The 20,046-nt window shown below is 45.6% G+C and overlaps 1 protein-coding gene and 1 long non-coding RNA gene across 4 annotated transcripts; both read right to left on the bottom strand.

The window, feature by feature from the left end:
* Positions 1 to 937: 937 nt before the first annotated feature.
* UBE2G2 (ubiquitin conjugating enzyme E2 G2) lies at positions 938 to 19,642 on the bottom strand. 3 transcript variants are annotated; one of them, XM_066326101.1, is made up of 7 exons: positions 19,550 to 19,621; positions 19,078 to 19,132; positions 13,871 to 13,906; positions 13,739 to 13,784; positions 8,401 to 8,519; positions 4,649 to 4,789; positions 938 to 2,829 (listed from the first exon to the last, which is right to left on the bottom strand). In XM_066326101.1, exons 2-7 carry the CDS (start codon positions 19,130 to 19,132, stop codon positions 2,717 to 2,719), a joined length of 510 nt encoding a protein of 169 aa, XP_066182198.1. In that variant the 5' UTR covers positions 19,550 to 19,621; the 3' UTR covers positions 938 to 2,716. The 3 variants fall into 3 exon arrangements, with proteins under 3 accessions (XP_066182198.1, XP_066182199.1, XP_066182200.1); XM_066326102.1 differs by lacking the exon at positions 19,078 to 19,132 and having other exon boundaries at positions 19,550 to 19,642; XM_066326103.1 differs by lacking the exons at positions 13,871 to 13,906; positions 19,078 to 19,132 and having other exon boundaries at positions 19,550 to 19,619.
* On the bottom strand, positions 11,219 to 12,862 carry LOC136365782 (uncharacterized). Its single transcript, XR_010744409.1, has 2 exons — positions 12,366 to 12,862; positions 11,219 to 11,262 (listed from the first exon to the last, which is right to left on the bottom strand). It is a non-coding gene; the product is annotated as an uncharacterized lncRNA (long non-coding RNA).
* Positions 19,643 to 20,046: the final 404 nt, after the last annotated feature.

Below are 20,046 nucleotides of genomic sequence, written 5' to 3'. Positions count from 1 at the left end.
GGACCTTAAAGCTCATCCCAGTCCATCCCCTGCAGTGGGCAGGGACAACTTCCACTATCTCAGGTTGCTCCAAGCCCCATCCAGCCTGGCCTTGGACACTTCCAGGGATCCAAGGGCAGCAACAGCTTCTCTGGGCACCCTGTGCCAGGGCCTCCCCACCCTCACACGGAACAATTCCTTCCTAAATGAACAACGAATTTCTTTTCATGAACACAAAGGCTCACTCACTGGCCTCAGCTGAGTAAACAGCCACCAACTAGTTCTCACTTCAATACCAAATTTTAGTCCTCAGAGATGAATTTCTGCAAATGTTTTGTCACCTTTAAGACTGAGAGGTACATACAGTCACTGGGTGGCTTCAAATGCCCCATCAGCAAGCCCACCACATGTCAGTCACTTAAAAAGAATGCTTTTATATTTTTGAATAGAGATTTGGGGACTATGGAAACTCTGAGTAGGAAACTGGCGTCCGAGAAACCTGCTTGAGTGGAAGCTATCCCTGTCCATGGCAGACAGTTGGAACTGGATGGTCTTTAAGGTCTGTTCCCATTCAAACCATTCAGTGACTTTATGATCTCCATGTCCTCCTGAAATCCAAGTGCTGATACCAGCACATTCTGAATCAATTCACCTGTTGTACGTTCACAAGAACTTCTAGGCTAGACACATGGTTATAATGATATTTGCAAGGAGCAAACTATACATCTACCCACCATCAGATTTTTATAGTTTTCTTTGAATTACCCAGCCACTGCTAGCATTGGAGACAAGACATTTGCCTGGAAAGTCCATGCAATCATGTCAGCTCTTTCACTCCTAAAGTATCCCATGTTTTAACTAGGTTAGAATGAAGCCTTCCATCCCTTTGGAGCGACTCTCTTGGCCATGTGGTTACTCATATACAACACTCACTGCAATACATTTGTGTACAACTATAAAAGGAGAAAATATAATCACTTTATTTCCAGTATACAGACTAAATCCCATCATAAAATCAAGATAATGAGCAAGCACACATGAATAAAACACTCAGCACTTAAGCAAACCCCTCTTTTGCCACTCTCCGGCATTGTTTCCGAAGGTGGCTGCAGTACTCCCAGGAGCAATCCTCCCTCTACTCCAAAAAAACCACTCCCAGTTTGCATAAAGTGCTACATTTTCCTGTATGCCTTGAAATACTAGTTATGTACAACACTATTTCATCATCTCTGCTGCCAAGCTATGTCCAGTCCCACTTCCACCCCAACATCAAAGCCACAATTACTTCTACAAAGAGGTAAAATCAGCAGGTTGTAGCAATACTTTTCAGAGGTGCAGAACAATGGCAAAGTGCAACCTGTAGCACAGACAGCAAGACAGAAATGCTGAGCAGTTGTACCACACACATGCACACCATCACCTCTGTAAAGCTTTCTTCATGGTGTGACTCCTTCCATGTCACACTTCTTCACATTTAAAAAAACAAACCAGCCCTTGTCGAATTTAGCCCATTGAAAGCTGCCAACAAAATTGGATTCCATGTGCTATTAATGGGCATGTTATTGCTTGTAGTAAATTGGAGAGATTTGGACCTACACATGAGATTGGCTTGCAAAGCAGAAAGGTCAGCAGAGGGCCCTCAGCAGTTTTAGGAACTGACCAGCTGTTATTTGCTGCACTCTTCACACTGGCTACAACACTGCAGTCCAAAACACACATTTGTACCTCATGCAAACAGCCCATCTTCTCCCTCTGGCTCCTATTTAATACACAAGAGCACTCAGTGTAGAGTGTCACAGGTCGTTTTTTTAAGTCCATCATTCTCATTTTGGCTCAGTCACCCAAAAACGAGTGACAGGGCAGTAATGGCAAAGCAGTGCCATATCCTCTCAACACTCATGTGTCACCACAGTGGGCTGATATTCTTGCAGAGCTACTAACATGTCCAGCACAGCAAACACATCCTCATTGGATTTTCCAACTACCAATGACCTACCTTGCCCAGGTGAACTTGGATAATCCAGCCTTTACACCTTGTGCCTCTAACTGAGTGTGAAGTTTACAACTGAGTGTCTTCAAGGAGTAATAAAGCAGCTCTTGGGATTTCTGCCAAGCCAACACTGACTCAAAGGCTCAGTACAAACTCACAGTGTTACACGGGAACACCAGGCCATTCCAGACCCCCAGCCAGTCCTCACAGCTCACTCCCTAAAGTTCCTTTCTTTGCTAAAACACTCTGCTTTACAGCCTCTCCTGCTAACTATACTCTTCAAATGAGATCTGACTGCAGCTGCTGCCCTTAACCTAACAAGAACAGAATGAATACAGAAATTCCTGTCTACTGCTGCTCCAAATGCAATGCTACCTATAAAACACAACTAATTCTGCCAGCAGACGATCTGAGGCAGCACTGTCCCCCAACAGCAGATGGGTGAGGGACAGCTGCAGATTGCCAAGTCTCCAAGCTTTCCACACCACAAAGTAAGGTAGCAAAAAGCAGCCTTTGAAACAGCATTGTCTCTGTATTTTTCTCTACCATTAAATCCCTTTTCCACACAATTTAGTGAGTGAACTAGAGGCTTCTCTGGAGCAGTGGAAGAAAAGAGATGGTAAATAAATAACGAATTATAAGAACTAGGCCAATAGTTTTACAAAGTTTTCCTTTTTGGTACCAGCACTGAGCACTGCTCATTTCCAGGTGGAGAGAAATACAAAACACTTCAGTCTGTCTGTGAGCTTAAAGTCCGAGTGACTTCTGCACAATCTGCTTGGCAATTTTGTTAAATTGTTCTCTGTCCTCCCGCCACATCTTGGAGGCATCTACATTGGCTCCACTTTCATCATTTGGCTCTGAAACAAGAAAGACAAAGGTAGGTAGGCAATGGAGCTTCTTGCTTCTTCAGAATGCCACTTCCCCAAGGCTTTGAAACACTTCTCCTCCTTGAGACTGCAGAAACACCAATACACAAATCCAATGACAGCTCCCGGATTCCCAAAAAGCTCTGATTTAACTGACCACAAGAGAAAGGATATCACAACAAATTTGGGTTTAGGCAACAAACAAGCAGTACAGGAGCAGGACTCTTTTGTTTGTGCTTTCAGCAGTGGAGTCCCACCATGCACACGGCCAGCACAATGTGGCACCTCCAGTGCTGTCAAGGGCTTTTAGAACTGCATATTTCTCCCCACAGAACTTTTTTTTCCCTTGTTCTCCAGCTTCCCAGACACAAAGCCCCTCCAAGCAGGCCACCCAAACAGGTTGTCACTTGTTGAGATGGCTTGTTCTATTAAAAACCAACAAAACAATCCAAGGACACCCATAGAATATGCTTTCACTTTTGCAATATCTTTCATATGATGATTTCGGAACATTTTATGATGCACATGGCATGCTGAAGTCCCAGACACTCCCCATTTTGTATGGAGGTAAGCTGAAACCCAGGATTTACCAGGTCTGTGGGCAGCATACAGCAGGACACTGTCCTGGGGTTCCAGAAGGCACTAACACTCTCTGTTCACTTCCCTTGACATACCAGTCCACACCCTCCCCAGCCCAGTTCATGGGCTCCCATCCTTCTCCACACAATCCTGATGGTCCACCTTCAAACCCAGCAGGTGTGCAGGTCACCCAGTCTGGTAAACTTGGGCTTACACCAGCTGCAGAGCCAGGGCTGACAGTTTTCCAGTACCATGAAAGAAGCTAACCACTGGTGTTTTATCCCGATTTCTCCAAAAGCCATGGGAAAACAGGATGCACAGGCACAGAATCAGACCAGGTGACCCCCACACTTCCCAGTCCACGTAAGGCTGTACCACAAACCAGGCTCTTGGAAGCCATGGGAATCCTACGGGTACTCTTTGTCTGCACAGCTTTCCAACTGCAGGTTACTATTCCAAAGCTAAAACAGTCCCATGTAGGAATCTGTTGCTTGCTCCTTGGTCAACTTTTCAGCTTCTAAACCCATTTATCCTTCAAAACCGTTTCTAAGGGACATGGCTCTGCCCTCTTCAGGCAATTCAGTGGCTCTGTCCATTGTGTGGAAAATGATGCATCTTTCAGAAAGCTGTGCATAACAGAGCTGATCCACAGCCCTTGTTAGATTTAGGGAAAACCCTCTGAAAGGCTCCCCAAAAAGTTTTTCGCCCGATCTCTTATCAAGAAGCCGCCTTCTGAACCAGAGATGGCAGAGTGGGGCACATTCCCAGGCTAAGAATAACAAAGAGAAACAGAATGTGCTGGCTTCTAAACCAGAGGCCATGAACTCCAGTTTACTGTACTGGTTAGGCCTGATAACCCTTCAGCTGCCAAAGCCAAATCCAACCCAGGCTGTAATCCACAGCATTAAAAGCTGAATGAGCAGCATAGCAAATACAAATTGGGTTTTGTCCAGGAGCAAGGAACCAGCTGAGCCTCTGGGACCACCTGACCCATCACTACTGTCTCAGTTGCTACCAACCTGGAAGGAAAGCCTTGCAGTAACCCCCAAACAGGGACACCTGGTATTAATTCAGCTGCATTTTTTTCCCCGACCCTTCTCAGAGCGCTGGTTTACTAATAAATAAAGAAATACCAGGGCTTTGAGAACTGTGCTTTGCTCAGTGAACAAAGCAAAAAGCAAGAGGCAGTCCCAGCTGACTCAGGATGGGCTGGCAGGACAGCAGTGCTCACCTGCCAGCATGCTGACAACCGACAAGAGGATCTTCTCCACGCTCTGCACGGGACTCCACCGCTCCGCGCTGCTCTCGTATCCCATGGGATCATCCCCAGGAGCATGAAGGATAGAGATGCAGACTCTCCCATCTGGGTAAACTGCATAAGTAGTACAGAAGATTGGTTGTTACTTAGTGGAAATGCTCAACATCTCCAGATCAGCCTTGAGATTTGGCTTTTCTATTATTAAAACTAAATCCACGTTTAAATTTCCTCTTCAGGCAAGAGGACACAAAAGCTGAAAGATGAAAACCTAGGATAAATCTTCTTTAAGCAAATCTAACAAACTCCTTCCACAACAGAAACCTGCTGGGAGCACTTGTTTCCCTTAATAACCAGTGACAGGCTCCATGGAAAAAATGAACAATGCAGCCTGGTGGAATAAGGCATGAATTTATGCACAGACACAGCTCCAAGCAGGTAACCAGTCTTACTTAAATGGAAATGAATGCACTGAATGGACTGTGACCATGAAAAGGATTACACAAAGGAGGGAAAAGTTATGTTATATATATTATCAACACGAGAAAAAAGAAAGTGTTATGTTAAATATATTATGAACAGTAGAACTGATCTTTTTTTGAACATTACTGAGGTGCAATCAGAATTCCTACTACTTTTTTTTTTTTTTCCCTTAAAGCTCAGCTGCATTAAAGCACCTGGAAACAAGGAAACCTATGAATTAAGGCTCCAGGTGCTCCCCCTCCCACCTTTAGCGTAAGCAACGTGTCTGCAACAGCACAAGTTGTCTGCACAGAGACTGAGCTCTACTGACTTGGTAATGGAAGCAAACAAAGGTTGAAGAGGCACCACAAAAGAAAACACTGCTCTACCAACATGGCCTAATTCTCCTGCATGGCAGGCTCCTGAGGAATGACAACTTCAGCACAATAATTTCAGGGCTTCTATTCCTCAGGTGACCAAAATGATGCCATTGCCAGGAGAGCAAGACAAAATTAAGTGGGAATGACTGCTGGAAGCAGCTGTGCTCATTTCCAGTTCCCTCCATTCACCCAGCTATGTCTGCCCAAGCATGTAAGCACTGAGGAGAACTTTCATTTACAGCACTCCCTGCAGCCCCAGGCTGGGGACTGGAGCTGGTGTAACCATAGCTGGAAGAGGTGAAAACAGCAGGTGCTGACTCAGCACTTCTTCTAAGTCAAGAACCCACTGGCAGAAGGATGTCACTGGTGAGGGAGTCTCCTGTTTCTGTGCAGTGCCTCATTTAAAACAGCTGGAACACAGCAGCACAGTCAAGACATCAAAGGCTGGTTGCAGGAAGATGTATGGATCTCCTCTCCCTCTGTTCAGGTGGGACCTACCCCTGTCCAGCTGTGGGGCCCCCAAACTAAGGATGTGGAGCTGTTGGAGCTCCTCCTCCAAAGGAGGCCACAGAGAGATGCTCCACAAACAGGCTGGGAGTGCTCAGCCTGGAGAAGAGAGAGATCTAGGGAGACTTCAGAGCCCCTTCCAGTGCCTAAAGGGGCTCCAAGAGAGCTAGGAGGATACTTGGGACAAGGGGCAATGGCTGCACACTGCCAGAGGGCAGGATTAAATGGGATATTAGGAAGGAATTGTTCCCTTAGAGGGTGGTGGGAATCTGGCCCAGGTTGCCCAGAGAAGCTGCGGTTACCCCATCCCTGGAAGTGTCCAAGGCCAGGCTGGACAAGGCTTGGAGCAACTTGTGATAGCAGAAGGTGTCTCTGCCCATGGCAGGGGGCAGAACAAGATGGGTTTTAGTGTTCCTTCCAACAATCCTTCCCAAACCACCTGATGCTATGATCTCTCCATAGTGATGTTAATTGCCAATGAAAGCAATGCCATTGATTACTACTTAGTTACTTTTGCCAGAGTATCCAAGAAGTTCATTCTGATGTAAGAGAAGACAGTTCTGTAGTATCTCAATTCCCTCTTCACACAACATAAACTGCAAGGATGAGGGGACACACCAGACTTTTTAAACATTTTCCTTGCTATTTCTCACAGGGGGTGGAATAAACAGAAAAAGCACAGCCCAAGAACCCCTTTCTGGGTAGAAGCAGCCCACCACAACCTCAGCTGATAAGAGAGATTCAAGTGTCTACTTCAGATGATCTCAGCTTCTTCGGATTAAGAAGACTCCAAGTCACAGGGCTTTAAAGAACCAAGCTGACCATCCAGTGTGTTCCAATTATCTCATGGAAGAAACACCCATGTGTAAAGCCACTCTTTAACCCAGGAGTCAGGCAATTTATGCTTCTCCACACCCCACTCCTCCTGGCAGTGCTGCATACAACACAGCTGCCAGCAGTGAACCTCAAGCCAAGGCCACAGCTGGAGCTGAGGGGACAAGGATTTGCTCACGGAGACCAGTCCTGGCAAGAAGTTTGGGTACATTAGTCCAGCTGGAGCAAGGTGCTGACATGGCTACACTGCTTCCAAGTGCCTAAGTGCCCTGTTGGGGCCATCAGAGCTCCAGAGGTGATGCCACACTGCCTTGGGCATGTCCACACAGTTCTATGCTGTGACATGCAGGTGTGTCTTCCACAGGAGAACAGAAAGATGTGGATTAAATGCACAAGAACCTGCACAAGTGGTGCTTCGAGAAGAGAGTAACAGAGAAAGTTCAAGAAATTGCACAATTCCTTGTATACAGGGTGAAATAAATGGATTCCCAGGTGAGATTATGACCTGTGTTTTCCAAGTGCAAGAATGCCAGCTGAAGAGGAAGCATGAGGCAGAACTGCAGCATTTGCCTTTTCCTGCTCTTGAGAGTCAGAAACCTGACAGCCTGAACACAGACCCAGCCCATCAAAACCAGGCAGTAATAAACAACCTTTGCACAATCCATGTTGATTCAGCAGATGTCAAAAGCAATGATTTTACACAGAATTCCAAGGCTAATTCCAGAAAGTAGCGGTTCAGGCTGCGAACAGGGGCTTTAAGGTTTTTTTCATGTCCAGGGCCCAAACTTGTTAGCTGTACTTCTTGTCATTGCAATTACTTCCACTGAAGAGTCTTCAGATAACACTGTCACCATCACGGATTCATTCAGGCTGGAAAAGATCCCTAGCTCAATCAGCATTGCAGAGCAAAGGCCAGCAAAGTCTTAATATTAAAATCCTGTAAATGTGTTGTGTGCTTGGACAGAGTGCTCTGTATTTCAGAGACATCCCCCAGAAATACTAAACCTGTGATTTCATGGGGCAAAAGCCATGCTGCCTAATAAAGCTGCACCCATGAAGAACTTTTCAGTCATTAAAATATCACCAAAAGACCTAAATACAAGCCATAGAGCAAGACTGAGTTCATGGTGTGTTGGGACAATGCTCTCATGTGCGTGGTGGGATTCTTGGGTTGTCCTGCATAGGGCCAGGGGTTGAACATTATGATCCCTCCAAACTCAGCATATTTCGATTCTGTATCTGCAAAGAGCCTGTATTAATTCACTAAGTCTCACATCCTGTTACAGAAGACTCAAAGGCATGGAATTTGCTGGAATCCTTGCTGGACTGTTTATGAGCAAAAGTTTCAGGAGGAATAATGGGATAAAGAGAAAAGGACCCTAAGACAGAGCAAAACTGGGCAGCTGAATGCTCGTGCTGCCTGCTCAAGGTTGGAAAGGGAGAGAACCACCCTTGGGAAGGATGCCAGCTCTCCTGCTGCAAAAGTTTCTTTTTAAGTTGCACAAGCAACCCACCCCACTGTGCATCGTGCTGCATCAGACTCACTGTTGGGATGGAACATCTCACAGGTGAACCTCATCTTCGGAGGACTCAATGGGTAATCCAGCGGGAAACTCAGGATGGCAGGGAAAACCCCATACTCAAAACAGGTGTCTTCAGGACCCCTAGAAACAGACAAAATATTATTCACCAAAGTTTTAAATAGCTCTTCCACCCAAATTCTTGTCTAATGAGACGTGTGAGGCATGGGTTATATCATCTTCTCCAGGAAACAAAGAGTTAAGGTGCTCTTACCCCACACTTCATAAACTTAAATCCAAATATGAGGCTTGGGAGGCAAGGGGGAAATCAAAGCTTGCACGCTAAATTACTAGGAAGGTCACAACACTGTTTAATTAGCAGGGTGTGTCTGGATATAATTGGAGTATCTGGCTCCAAGGCATGTTCCAGGATTTGAGTGTCTGCACGTCAAGCGAAAGCAGAGGCAGGTGTGGGACTCCTGTGCCTTTGAAGATACTGTTATGCTCTACAAGACAGAGATGTCAAATGCTGGAGCTCAAAATTAATTTATAAACGCCACAGAGATCCCAATTGCCAGTATCTAGCACAACCCCACAAACACTTATCACTGTCTCATGCAGAAAGCACAGCAAAGGCTTGTAAAAATAAAAACACAGCTCAGAGACCATAATTGCCAGAATAGATGCAAGACATCAACGTGTCTTTGCAGACTTCAGGTACTGAGTTTGCCCTCCCTCGAGTGCAGGTGGAGAACAAATGGCTTCATCAGGGTTCTTGTAGAAACACTTCCTTACTGTGTTCAGAATCTAGTTCAAAGTGCAATCGAGTTGAGAACATAAAGACAACTATTTTACCCAACCTACATAAAACACTTGTGGAAAGCGAGTAAAAACCAAGTTTATTAGCTATGATTTATTCAAACTTGATGAACCATCTGGAAGTTGTAACACAAACATGATTTCCCTTGATTGGAAAGATGACGAAAAAAGCTTCAGCACTGAAAATCGTTGCCAAGGAAACCTCATGTATTTAGTAAAAAGCCTTGCAAACAAAGGTCCTACTGTCTGGGAAATAAGGGTTAGGAATATATTCATGCCTCCTCCTCCCAATCCACTTTCTCCATGCCAGAAAGAACATTAAAGTTGGAGAGCAGCAAACCCTAAAGTGCTAGAAGACTTACTGTCTCAAACTTTGGGATTCAAAAGACATGGCTGGCAGATAAACACAAGAACTATGTGATTTAAACATGAATATTGACACTGGCAGGTAAGGTAAGAGAAATGCATCAACATTCTGCAAGAATGAAAGCTAAACCGTCTCAACCACATTGTTCCCTTTCTGGCCTTTTCCTTAAATTTAGTCAGGATTCAATTCACATCTGAGAGTAAACTGAATGCATTTTTTCCTGACCATTTTAATTCCAGCTGCATTTTAAAGGCTTATTGTTGAACTTCTGAGAGTATGTACATACAGGCATTGAAAAGCTGGTGGGTGTCTATGTTCTGTTTTGAGAGCAAACCCACAGCCTTAAGGGCTCTTCTGTCAAACACACTCAACCCAACATACTCCATTTTAGGCCTTGTATTATGTGAGCAAAATGCTTTTGTTTTAGCCACTCAGCGCTGCCAGGATCAACTTCAAAGAAATTATTAAAGTTAATCCAAGACAGCATTTGCAACTACAAAACACTAAGCATTTGAACTTGACAGCATCACTTTTAGCTCACAAAGGACATTGGCAGGGCCAGGGAGGTAAGAGCATGGCAGCTGCTGCAATCACCCCCTGCTCTGCAGTGATTCCAAAGCTGATGGAAGACAAAGCATGAAAATGAGAAGCTCTGATTTCTAGGAGCTGGCTGTTACTCAAGCAAGGGGCAGAGGAGTGGTGCTATCTTCTAAATGGGAGAGAGAAGTACCTAGAGGACGACAGCTAATGGGAATTGTTTAGAGAGAAGGCTTCTGGGGGGGGAGGACACCTTCTCCTACAACCCCTTGCCAGGGGGGTGCAGCCAGGTAGGGGTCAGGCTCTGCTTGCAGAGAACATGAGACAGGTCAAGAGGAAACAGCCTCAAGTTGCAACAGGGGAGGTTTAGGTTGGATATTGGGAAAAATTTCTTCCCTAGGAGGGGTTTTCAGCCTTGGCACAGGCTGCACAGGGCAGTGGAGTCACCATCCCTGAAAGCATTCAAAAAACATGTGAATGTGGCACCTGGAGACACGGTTTAGTGGTGGATTTGTCAGTGCCTGGGGAATGGTTGGATTTGATGGTCTTAGAGGTCTTTTCCAACCTTAACGATTCCGTGATTCTAAGTCTATAATCACAGCTTCACATACATTTGCAAATGGCTTATTTGTAAAATAATGCTGGAAAAACACCAAACCCCACAATCATCAGATGCCCAAAAGGGGAATAGAAACAAAAGCCATAAGCCTAATTATAGATCTAATTACCTTTCTAAACAGCTTTGTGATAAGTTGACTTCAATTTATGCTGTTAAGTTTTCAAGCAGTCTTCAGGCTAATAAAGTTCTTAACCATTGCGTGCTTTTGTGTCTTTTGGGGATAAACTGGAATAGCAACACACACTTGTACATGCCAACCAAAGAGGGGAAAACTTGGCCTTGAAATGTTAAATCCATGAACACAACACAGCCTGAAGGACCTCACGCAGTGTTAGGGAAATTGAGCAACATGAGGCAAACTCTCCTGAAATGATGTTGCAAAGATCTGGTGTTCAACAATACCCCTCACCTCCAGTCTTCAGAAAGGTTTTCACATGGGTATCTTCAGTTCTGGGCCCCTCACACTCATTAAGGAGTGTAAGATCTGTTCCCTCCTCTGTCATGGTCTTAACATTTATATGTTTCACATTCCTCCAGCATTGCTGCTGCAGACAAGAACACTGGAGATACAAATTATTATTTCCATTATCTCCAAGCCAAGCTCTTATACCAATCTATGTAACATTATCCAGAATACCTTTGAACTGATAAATGAGAGATGCCTTTTCTCTCTTAGGTCTCTTTTTTTCAAGTTATGTGCCATTATATGTTCTCTAGCTTTATATAAACTGGGGGAAGGAAAAAAAAAAGTTCTGTTCTTTTCACAATTATGTTTCTTACTGTTTGTACTTCATCTGTCTAAAAATTTGAAGGCAGCTTTACTCCCATTTTCTCATCTGCACACCTCATTCCCTGAATCTCACACAGCACATCTGAGATTACAAAACACTGGAGGAGATCACCACAAATACAAACAAGTCATGTAACTTACTTTCCAAAGGTATTGCAAACACTGCTACTAAAAGGATTTGTAAAGAGATGAAAGCAACCAAACATGTTTGGGGTAAACATGTTTCTATTGTATCACAGCTTCAAAATTGAGCAGATCTTAAAATATAACTTTATTATGACATGCACACAATACAGAAACCAAAATTAAAGCACCTCCACCTCTCATTTTACGCTGACAAAGACCTGAAGCTCAACACTCAGCACTTTAAAGGGCTTTCAAGTCTGCAAGCAGCTCCTCTGTTCTTTAAGGATGTGATGGGAAACATCAGAAAAGGGATTTTCTAGGCAATTCAGAAGTAGTTCTGAGTGTCCCTCAGGAAACCTCTACTCAGCCACTTCTGCTAGGAGGAAGTACCAATAAGCAGGAATTTCCTTCCATGTTCCAAGAAGTGCATTAAACCCTCTGGGATTTCCATGCTCCCAGCAATCACAGCTGTCTGACCTGAAATCTGGCTCATCATGAAGCAGATGTGCTGACTATGCCTCTTACAGAGAGCCCAAGACCCTGCAGCCAAATTCTCTCGTGTCAGGCAACAAAACAACCTATTTCCATGCTAAGTGTTTGTTTTCAGGGGACTGAGCTACCAGGAAGCACAACCTGTTATCCCAGGAGAAATCACTGCACATAAGCAGAGGCATTTGCCAACTCTTGCCATCAAGGAGCAAACAAGCAGTGGTAACCCAAACCTCCACTCACCAAGGTCTAAAATAACTCGGAGGCTCTGGCTTGCCATGCAGCAGGATCACCCACACAGCCGCCTTGTGTGGAATAGGGAATTCACTACAGCTTGCCATGCTTTTGTATTGGTTGCACGCCTGAGCCCAAGAGACAGAAATCTTGTTTTTCATCCCTAGACAACACATTCCAAGCAAACTGAGCTAGGAAAACTCTGCCACCCACGCCAGCTGAGAATCTCAGCAGTCAGCACTGGTGGTTGCAGGGAAAACCAGCTCAGATCACAGTGGGAATGGGGTGAGCATGGCCACAGTCACTGCTTGCTGCCCCAGAGTCCTCCACGACAACACAGCCCTGGCTGAAGGAAAGGAAATCACCAATTCTTACCAATGGAATCCTGAAATACAGAGCCAGGATCTACCCTAACAACAGACCACCAGCTTCAAGATGGACTCAGCAGCCTGGAGCTTCTTCATCCTTTAATTGTGCAGTATTTGCATAAATTGTCAGATGTGAGTGACAAACAACTTCTTCCCCTCTCCTCTAATATTTTAGAACTGTATTCTGTAAATCTCACCAGTTATTCCATGTACTCAAAGAAGGTACAGCATGAGTAGTACAAGCAAGAGAGAAGACAACCTGTAAGATGCAGGGCAAAAAGATTTTGTCTTTTCATGGCAAATTTTCCTACCAATAACCACACCCATCTGGGGAGTGGAAGAGAGAGAACACAGCTTGGAAAAGGAGTCTTCATCACCCCCAAAACACAGCAGGTCATGGTCAGAGCTATTCACCAATAGAAGAGTGAATCTCTTTCTACACAAAACAACTGCATCCAACTCTTGACTACACCAACCAACTGATGAAGTTGAAAGAACTTCAAAAGAATTTCTACTTCAATTTCAATACTTTTTTTGATCAATACCTTTCAATATTTCAAGAAAAATTTTGAATAGTAAGAAAACTATTTTCAGACATTGATTTTTCTTCTCCTGTCACTAATAATCTGTATTTTGCTCCACTCAAAACTTGTCTTGCATTTGCAGTTAGGCAATGTTTCAACGGGTATGTGTGATCTACAAGCAACTGTTTGTTTCCTAGAGTGTTTGTAAATGTAAATTATATCCAAGACAGACCAAATGAGGATTCCTGACAAATCTGCAACCTTATTGTTATGACACCTGTGCAAGAATTTATCACAACAAGTTGTACACATCACCTTTGCTGCCTCTGTCACTCTGTTTAAAGTCCAAATGTAACTCCCTGTTTGGATCAGAGGAGTTTTCAGCCCAAGGCAGGCCAATGCTGATGTCACACAGAACTGATAGTACTTTTTTATGTTCTTGCTCATCACAGCAACTGCTGATTTCAGGCACCAAACAGTAATAACTCACATGATGAGGGCTTCCCATTCAAAGAAGTTCTCTTCATTCATGGGACCTGTGAAATAGAACAGAACAATGCTCAGTGCTACCTGAACACAAGGTTACAGCTCCAGAGTGCACAAACCCTGCTTGGCTCCTCACCTGCCACAATCCCTTCTGGTGGGTTCAGGGTCAGCTCTGCAAAAACAGAAACACAAGGAAGGTTGAGGTGACTTGCAAGCCCAAGCATTTCAGGGGGTGTTCAAGTGGCCATGGCTGAGCACAGGGACCCCATCACCATTGCTTAATTCAGGACAGTGTTCTAGACAAAATTATTTGGCACTTTGGTGTTTTTCAGGCTCCTAGAACTAGCCTTGGAACCACAGGATTGTTTAAGTTGGAAAAGACTTCTAGGATCATTGAGCCTACTGTCTTCACAGAGGCAACAATTTAAATCTGAGAAGGAAGACAAATATATCTCACAATGCCTTGGAAATGCTCTTCCCTTGCACCTCTGTGCCAAACAGGATACCATAACAGCCTGGAGTTTGTATTCCTGTAACCTCTCTATACCCATTCAGGTTTTATGCACCTCAGTGCAAAACCCAGAACAACACAAAAACAGGAGAAGCAGACACATGAGAGATTTGACACGCAGCTCTGTTCCCTAAATTCAATCTAACTCCTCCCGCGTGGCCTGGAAAATGTGAGTTTAAAAAACAACAAAAAAAAAGCAGCAGCAATATAACAGCCATAGCTGCACAGGCAAGTTTGGATCCATCAATCCTCACTTTCTCTAGGAAAGTGATACAATTCCAAATTCATGAAACAATCTTCAGCATCAGCCCCTTACTTCAAGCTGGTGAAGGCCAGTACACCATATGCTGATAAAATAACAACCAGATTTTCTCCTGTCTACTAGACTGATCATCAGTTTCTAGTTTCTGATGTTCTGCAGGGAGGCAGCAGCAGCAGCTGAGGCACAGTTCAGCCACAAACAGGCAAACACTGGGCCAGCAGTCCCAGGGGCTCAACACCAGCTCCAAGCTCTGAGTGAACCATGGGGCAGCTGCTGGGCCTGGTGGCAGGAGGTGACACTCCCAGCTGCTTATCCAGCACAGTGCTTCCTAATCAGTGGCCTCTGGAACACCAGTGGACCCTGAACACCAGTGGCCAGTAACACACAGAACGCAGCCATAAGAACCACCACACATATTCCCAGGTGAGAAAACAAACAGGAACACCGACTCAGAGAGTATGTGAAGTCACAAACCAATAAATGAGACACTTGACCTAATTTCTGTTTAGGCTGTAGGTAAAAACTATATGTTTAATGCTGCACAGAACAGATTTCTGTCTTAAAACAGCTGTTTCATTGCAGGATTTGAAAAAGATGCTGAGATGCATTGTCAGGAGAGATCATGGAACTCTTCTGTTTGCTCAGGGTGCCCTTAACCTTGGCACAGTCCTCTCTGGAGTTCCAAAGCCCAGCAGCAGACTGAAACTCAGCTTTACAGTTTTCCACACGTCCTGGCATTCCATGGCAGGTTTTTCCAGCTTTGCATTGGGTCCAATAGCTTTTCTTGTTGATGTTTTTAGACAGAAAGAGGGAGTTGTCAAATGTAGGAGCTCCTGGAATCATTTTGCTCCATCTTGTGGTTCTCTCTAAGAAGAAAATCCCTCTGATGTTTCCTATGATTTCTGGAAAAGCTGGCAGCAGTCCCTGTGGGGGGCAGCCCCATGGAATTGTGCCATACAGCACTCCTCTCCAAGGAGAACAGGGGCAATGGCAAGAAACAGCCAAAGCCCACAGAGCAAAGGGTCTTCATGAAGACAGAGGTCCAATTCTCCACTTCCTCGCTCAGCTCCCCCTCAGAGAAAGGTTTCCATCCTTAAGGATCATGCAAAGTAGAAACTGGGCATTCAGGGGCACAGGAGCTTTGATTTTGAGCAGCTGCTGCTGCATTTGGTCACTGAGAAAGGCAAACCCCTTTTTCCACGGGTAGGGTGACATCCTACCCTGTGATTTCTCCAGAGTAAACTGTGAGCCCAGTTTTCAGAGAGGCACACCATGAACCACCAGGAGCAGACACAGCATCACCAGAGCCTCCAAAACAGGGTCACTTTAAGGAAATGTCAGGGTGGGGGTGCCAAATTATTTATAAATGAGCAGCAGAAAGCAGTGAAAGGCTAAAACCAACGCTCTGATCACAGGCAGAGTGACTCTGACAGACCAGCTGGGCCAAACAGCCCCACTCAGTGTAGAAATTTTCCCTAAGAGCCAATCTAAACCTCCCCAGGTGCAACTTTTTATTTGTTCCCTGGGAGCAAAGCCGGACCTTGTAAGCTTAAAAGAGAGCTGATACTAGAAAAGTGTGATGCTTCTATTAGGAATTATGGGCAGATTTGCTGCACACACACAATCAGTGCCTTCCTTTTAATTTCACTGCTCTTTGTGGAATCATTATCAGCCAATTACACCTTGGAGAGGGCTCTCAGGAGAACTGAAAAACACCTTCTTGTTAAAGCACTGAAGAGGCTGAGACTGACTTCTCTTCCTTAAAAGAGAATTCTTTTCAACAGTATGTCTCCTAAAAAACGACAGCTGTTTAGCAAACCTGCAAGAGGATTAAAAGCCCAACACTCAGGAAATATTATGTGCTCACTGCAGTATCTGACACATCTGGACTGAGCAATGCTTGAAAACAGTCCGTTTTCTTCTGACTCCACACAACTCTCCCCAGGCAGTAAGGATGGGAAGTACCCACTGAAGCACTGCCAGGTTTAGAAGGTTTGTTATTTCTGTGACTGCCCAAATCTCACAATTAACATAATTCTCTTATTTTCCACACGACAGCACTTCCCAAGAAACCTGCTGGCATTACAGTCCACTGTTCTGTTGCCTGTTTGTACCAGGAAGGAAATCCAAAATGAGGCACTAAAATTCTTGAGTCTCTAGAGATTTAATTCTTCCAGAGTAACCCATTTTAGACTTGAAATTTCAGCCAGCATAGGACATCTGGCATCAAGAAACAGTAAGCATAGAAAAAGAAGGTTTCCATCTCTTAACTCTCACAAACATAAGCTACTGAGAGACTTAGGTCAGGCCCTAATACTATTATACATCTAGAATTAACAACACACTCTATATCTATATCTAGCACTAAAAAATTACGCTCATTTTTATATCTGATTTTTTTAAGCTTTAGCGAAAATGGGTTTGGCAGAGTAAATAGTAAATCTGAAAAAGCAAATAGTCAAACATGCAAAGATCTAAGTGAGGACAAAAAAAAAACAAATGTCCACAGCCACCTTCCCTTCCTTCTGCAAAAGGAAAGAAAACCAGTGTAATTTCACAGCCTCTCCCAAAATGCAGTAAGGCATCTGGGCTCCAACAGGTAGAAATTCCTCACAATGTCAAGAATTTTTCACAGAAGGAAACAATAAATCTTTAAATTAAGATTTAAAACATGTGTCCCCACATGCACAGGAAAAGATAAGAGACAAAAATTGAAAAAGGAAAAAAATGGAAAGAGTGCAAGTCTGGTAAGGAAAACACACCCACCAGCAAGGCCCTGATTGCCAAACACCACTGTCACAACTAGAAGTTACTGAAGGGAAGAGATAGAGGAGAAGAGGGAAAGTAAAGAAAAAAAAGATGTGTCCACAACTTTGTATATAACACATACACGATTTCATCCAAGGTGAGCAGTCAGGAGAGGGTCACTGAAAACCATTTCCACGCCCACATTCACCCAGGGCCTCACAGGACCCATGTCCATGCCAACAACACACATCATGAGGACGGAAAAACTTCACACTGAGCCGAACCTCAGACTCCAGCCCTTGTTCTTTTTCTGCAAAAAGAGGCAGCAGAACCACCTACAACCAGGAGCTTTTTTTATTTTTCAAAATTCTTTGGCTGAAAATCTCTCCAGGGTTAAGAGCTTCTGAAGAGCTACAATTAACTGTCAGTCTTTAGAGAAACGCTAGGGAAAGGTTTGTAAGTCAGGTTTGATTCTGAGGTTTGTGCTAAAGGAGAATAACAAACATTTACATGCAGTAAGGGGGAATCCACAGACACCAAAATGTCTGCTTACTGAACTGCTGCAACTCAGGTTTCTAGAAAGCACTGTGCAGTCAGCCACTGTGAGTCACTTTCATTTTTTACAATCCTGGGTTTTATTGGGCTTGGGAAAGTGATTGTAAAGGCAGATTGCAGACAAAATGCTCTCTCTGTTCATGACTAGTGTTACCCTGGGGAACCAGGCAGAGAAGATTCACCTCATTCCTGCCTGTGGCATTAAGTCAAAATCTTTCTGAGGTCATTTAATATCATTTTTCCTAAAGATTTCATTCATACAGTAAGATCTCTGTGCTCCTCAACAATGAAGGCTCATAAATGCTTTTTTGAGACTTAGGGACTGATAAGAGAGGACAGAAGCAGTGCCAAAGCTTTCTGTGTTGTTTTCCAGGTCACTGCCTTGGATGACAAGGGAAAATGCAGATTTCTAGGGCACACTGTCAGCAGAAACTCTACCCACACAGCCGTGGGTCTTGTCACCATCCCCAGCTGGGTGGGGAGCCCTGGCTGCCCAAACACCTGTGTGACAGCTCAGCTTAGAGACCTGTGCCCTGCAGGGCAGCCTGAAAACAGGCCCAGTGCTGGCAGGAAATGTGTGTCTATAAATACTCCCCTTCACACGGGTTGGAGTCTTCCACTAAATGATGGCAGAAATAACTCCCCGTGCCTGGACAGCCTGGGGAGCACAGTAAGTGACCTCCCCTGGAGCAGAAGGCCAGTTCTCACAGCCCAGCTCCCTCCATCCCCACTCAAACATTGCTTTTCTCCCCTCTACTTCCTTGCTGTAAATAAAAGCAGGAGTATTCAAGCCCAAAAGCACCTAGGTACACAAACAAAACTTTAAAAAATATTTCTTGTGGACAAAAGGCACCTTTGGACACCTCGCAAACTCATCAGAGAACAGATGAGCCATCCCAGAAGAGCTGGGATTCCCAGATTCCCACCCCATTGCAGCAGGGCCCTGTGGAGAGGATCACTGCTCCCCACCCCCTGCTGTCACATCCCACACTGGTTTTCAAACAAACAAGTCCACGTCTTTTCATTACTAAACTGGAGTTTAAACCCTTTTACTAACCACTCTGCTTCCATTAAGGACTTTACAGAATTGCAGAATTGTTCAGAGATGGAAGAGACCTTAAAGCTCATCTCATCCCACCCCCTGCCATGGGCAGGGACACCTTCCACTAGTCCAGCTTGCTCCAAGCCCCATCCAGCCTGGCCCTGGACACTTCCATGGAGCAGCCACAACCAGAAGGTATCTACGCCGATAAACAGCTCTAATTACCTTTGATGCAACAGAGATCTGCAACAGAGATTTCCACACCTGTATTCTGTTTCATCTGGAAATTTTAACAGCGAAAACCATCAAAATAACCGGCCACTTGCCCAGGGTTCCCAGCCTCCCCCTGACTAAGGTCCTGGAGCCACAGAATCCAAGAGGTGTCACTCGCACACCGCCCTCCTCTCGGTGTCATAGCGGGAAGGTTCGGGCAGGACTCCCCACAGGCTCCTCAAAGCCAGCTGTAGCCGGCCGCTGACCCTCACTGCGGCCCCGGGGAGCTCTGCAGGGACGCAGAGAGAACCCTGCAGCCAGCGGGGTGACACAGCGGCCGGCAGGGCACGGGGAGCCGAGCGGGAGGCCCGCGGCCCGGCCTGCCCCCGGCCGTCCCGGCCCCGCCCGGCCCGCAGAGCCTGCCGGCCTGTGGGAGCGATCCCGCCAGGAGCGCAGCGCGAGGGGCCCAGGGAGCGCCACTCACGCTTATACTCGGCCATGAGCCGCTTCAGCGCCGTCCCCGCCATGGCGCGGCCCCGCCGCCGCTTCCGGGTGCGCGGCCAGAGCGGCCCCTGGCTGGGCGGGGCGAGGCGGCGCTCTATCCCGCCGGCCTCGCCTCTATGGTAGTGCCCGGTCCTCCCGTCGGCGCCCCGAGAGGCGGAGTGCGCCGGGAATCCGCTGTGGGAACGAGGCAGCTGCTCCGACGCGGTGGGAGGACACAGGAGAACACGCGAAATGCCCCGTGGAGCGGGGTTTGTATATGGGCACACCGTTCGGATTCCCTGGAGCAGCCCCCACACGGCTTTTCCTGCCGGGACGGGCCGCAGAGAGGGAGAGGTCGGCGCCCAAAGAGTTCCAAACTGGATTTGCTGTAGGCAACAATCCGGGAAATCCGGGAACACACAATGGATATCCCACCCCAGCTCACCGCGAACATGGAAAAGGGAATAGGGGCCTCTCCAGGCAGATCTCTGCAAGCAG

The sequence above is a fragment of the Sylvia atricapilla genome, chromosome 10 (assembly GCF_009819655.1).
Source record: "Sylvia atricapilla isolate bSylAtr1 chromosome 10, bSylAtr1.pri, whole genome shotgun sequence".
Classification (NCBI taxonomy): domain Eukaryota; kingdom Metazoa; phylum Chordata; class Aves; order Passeriformes; family Sylviidae; genus Sylvia; species Sylvia atricapilla.
The sequence above is the reverse complement of the archived record's forward strand: the minus strand, read 5'-3'. Positions and strand labels throughout refer to the sequence as shown.

Excerpts from the sequence above, each read along its gene's own strand:
- UBE2G2 (XM_066326101.1), bottom strand. The coding sequence starts at position 19,132 with ATGAAACAGAATACAGGTGTGGAAATCTCTGTTGCAGATCTCTGTTGC. Across the intron at positions 13,907-19,077 it reads AGATCTCTGTTGCATCAAAG|AGCTGACCCTGAACCCACCA; the intron begins GTAATTAGAGCT and ends CTGTTTTTGCAG. Across the intron at positions 4,790-8,400 it reads TGAGATGTTCCATCCCAACA|TTTACCCAGATGGGAGAGTC; the intron begins GTGAGTCTGATG and ends CTACTTATGCAG.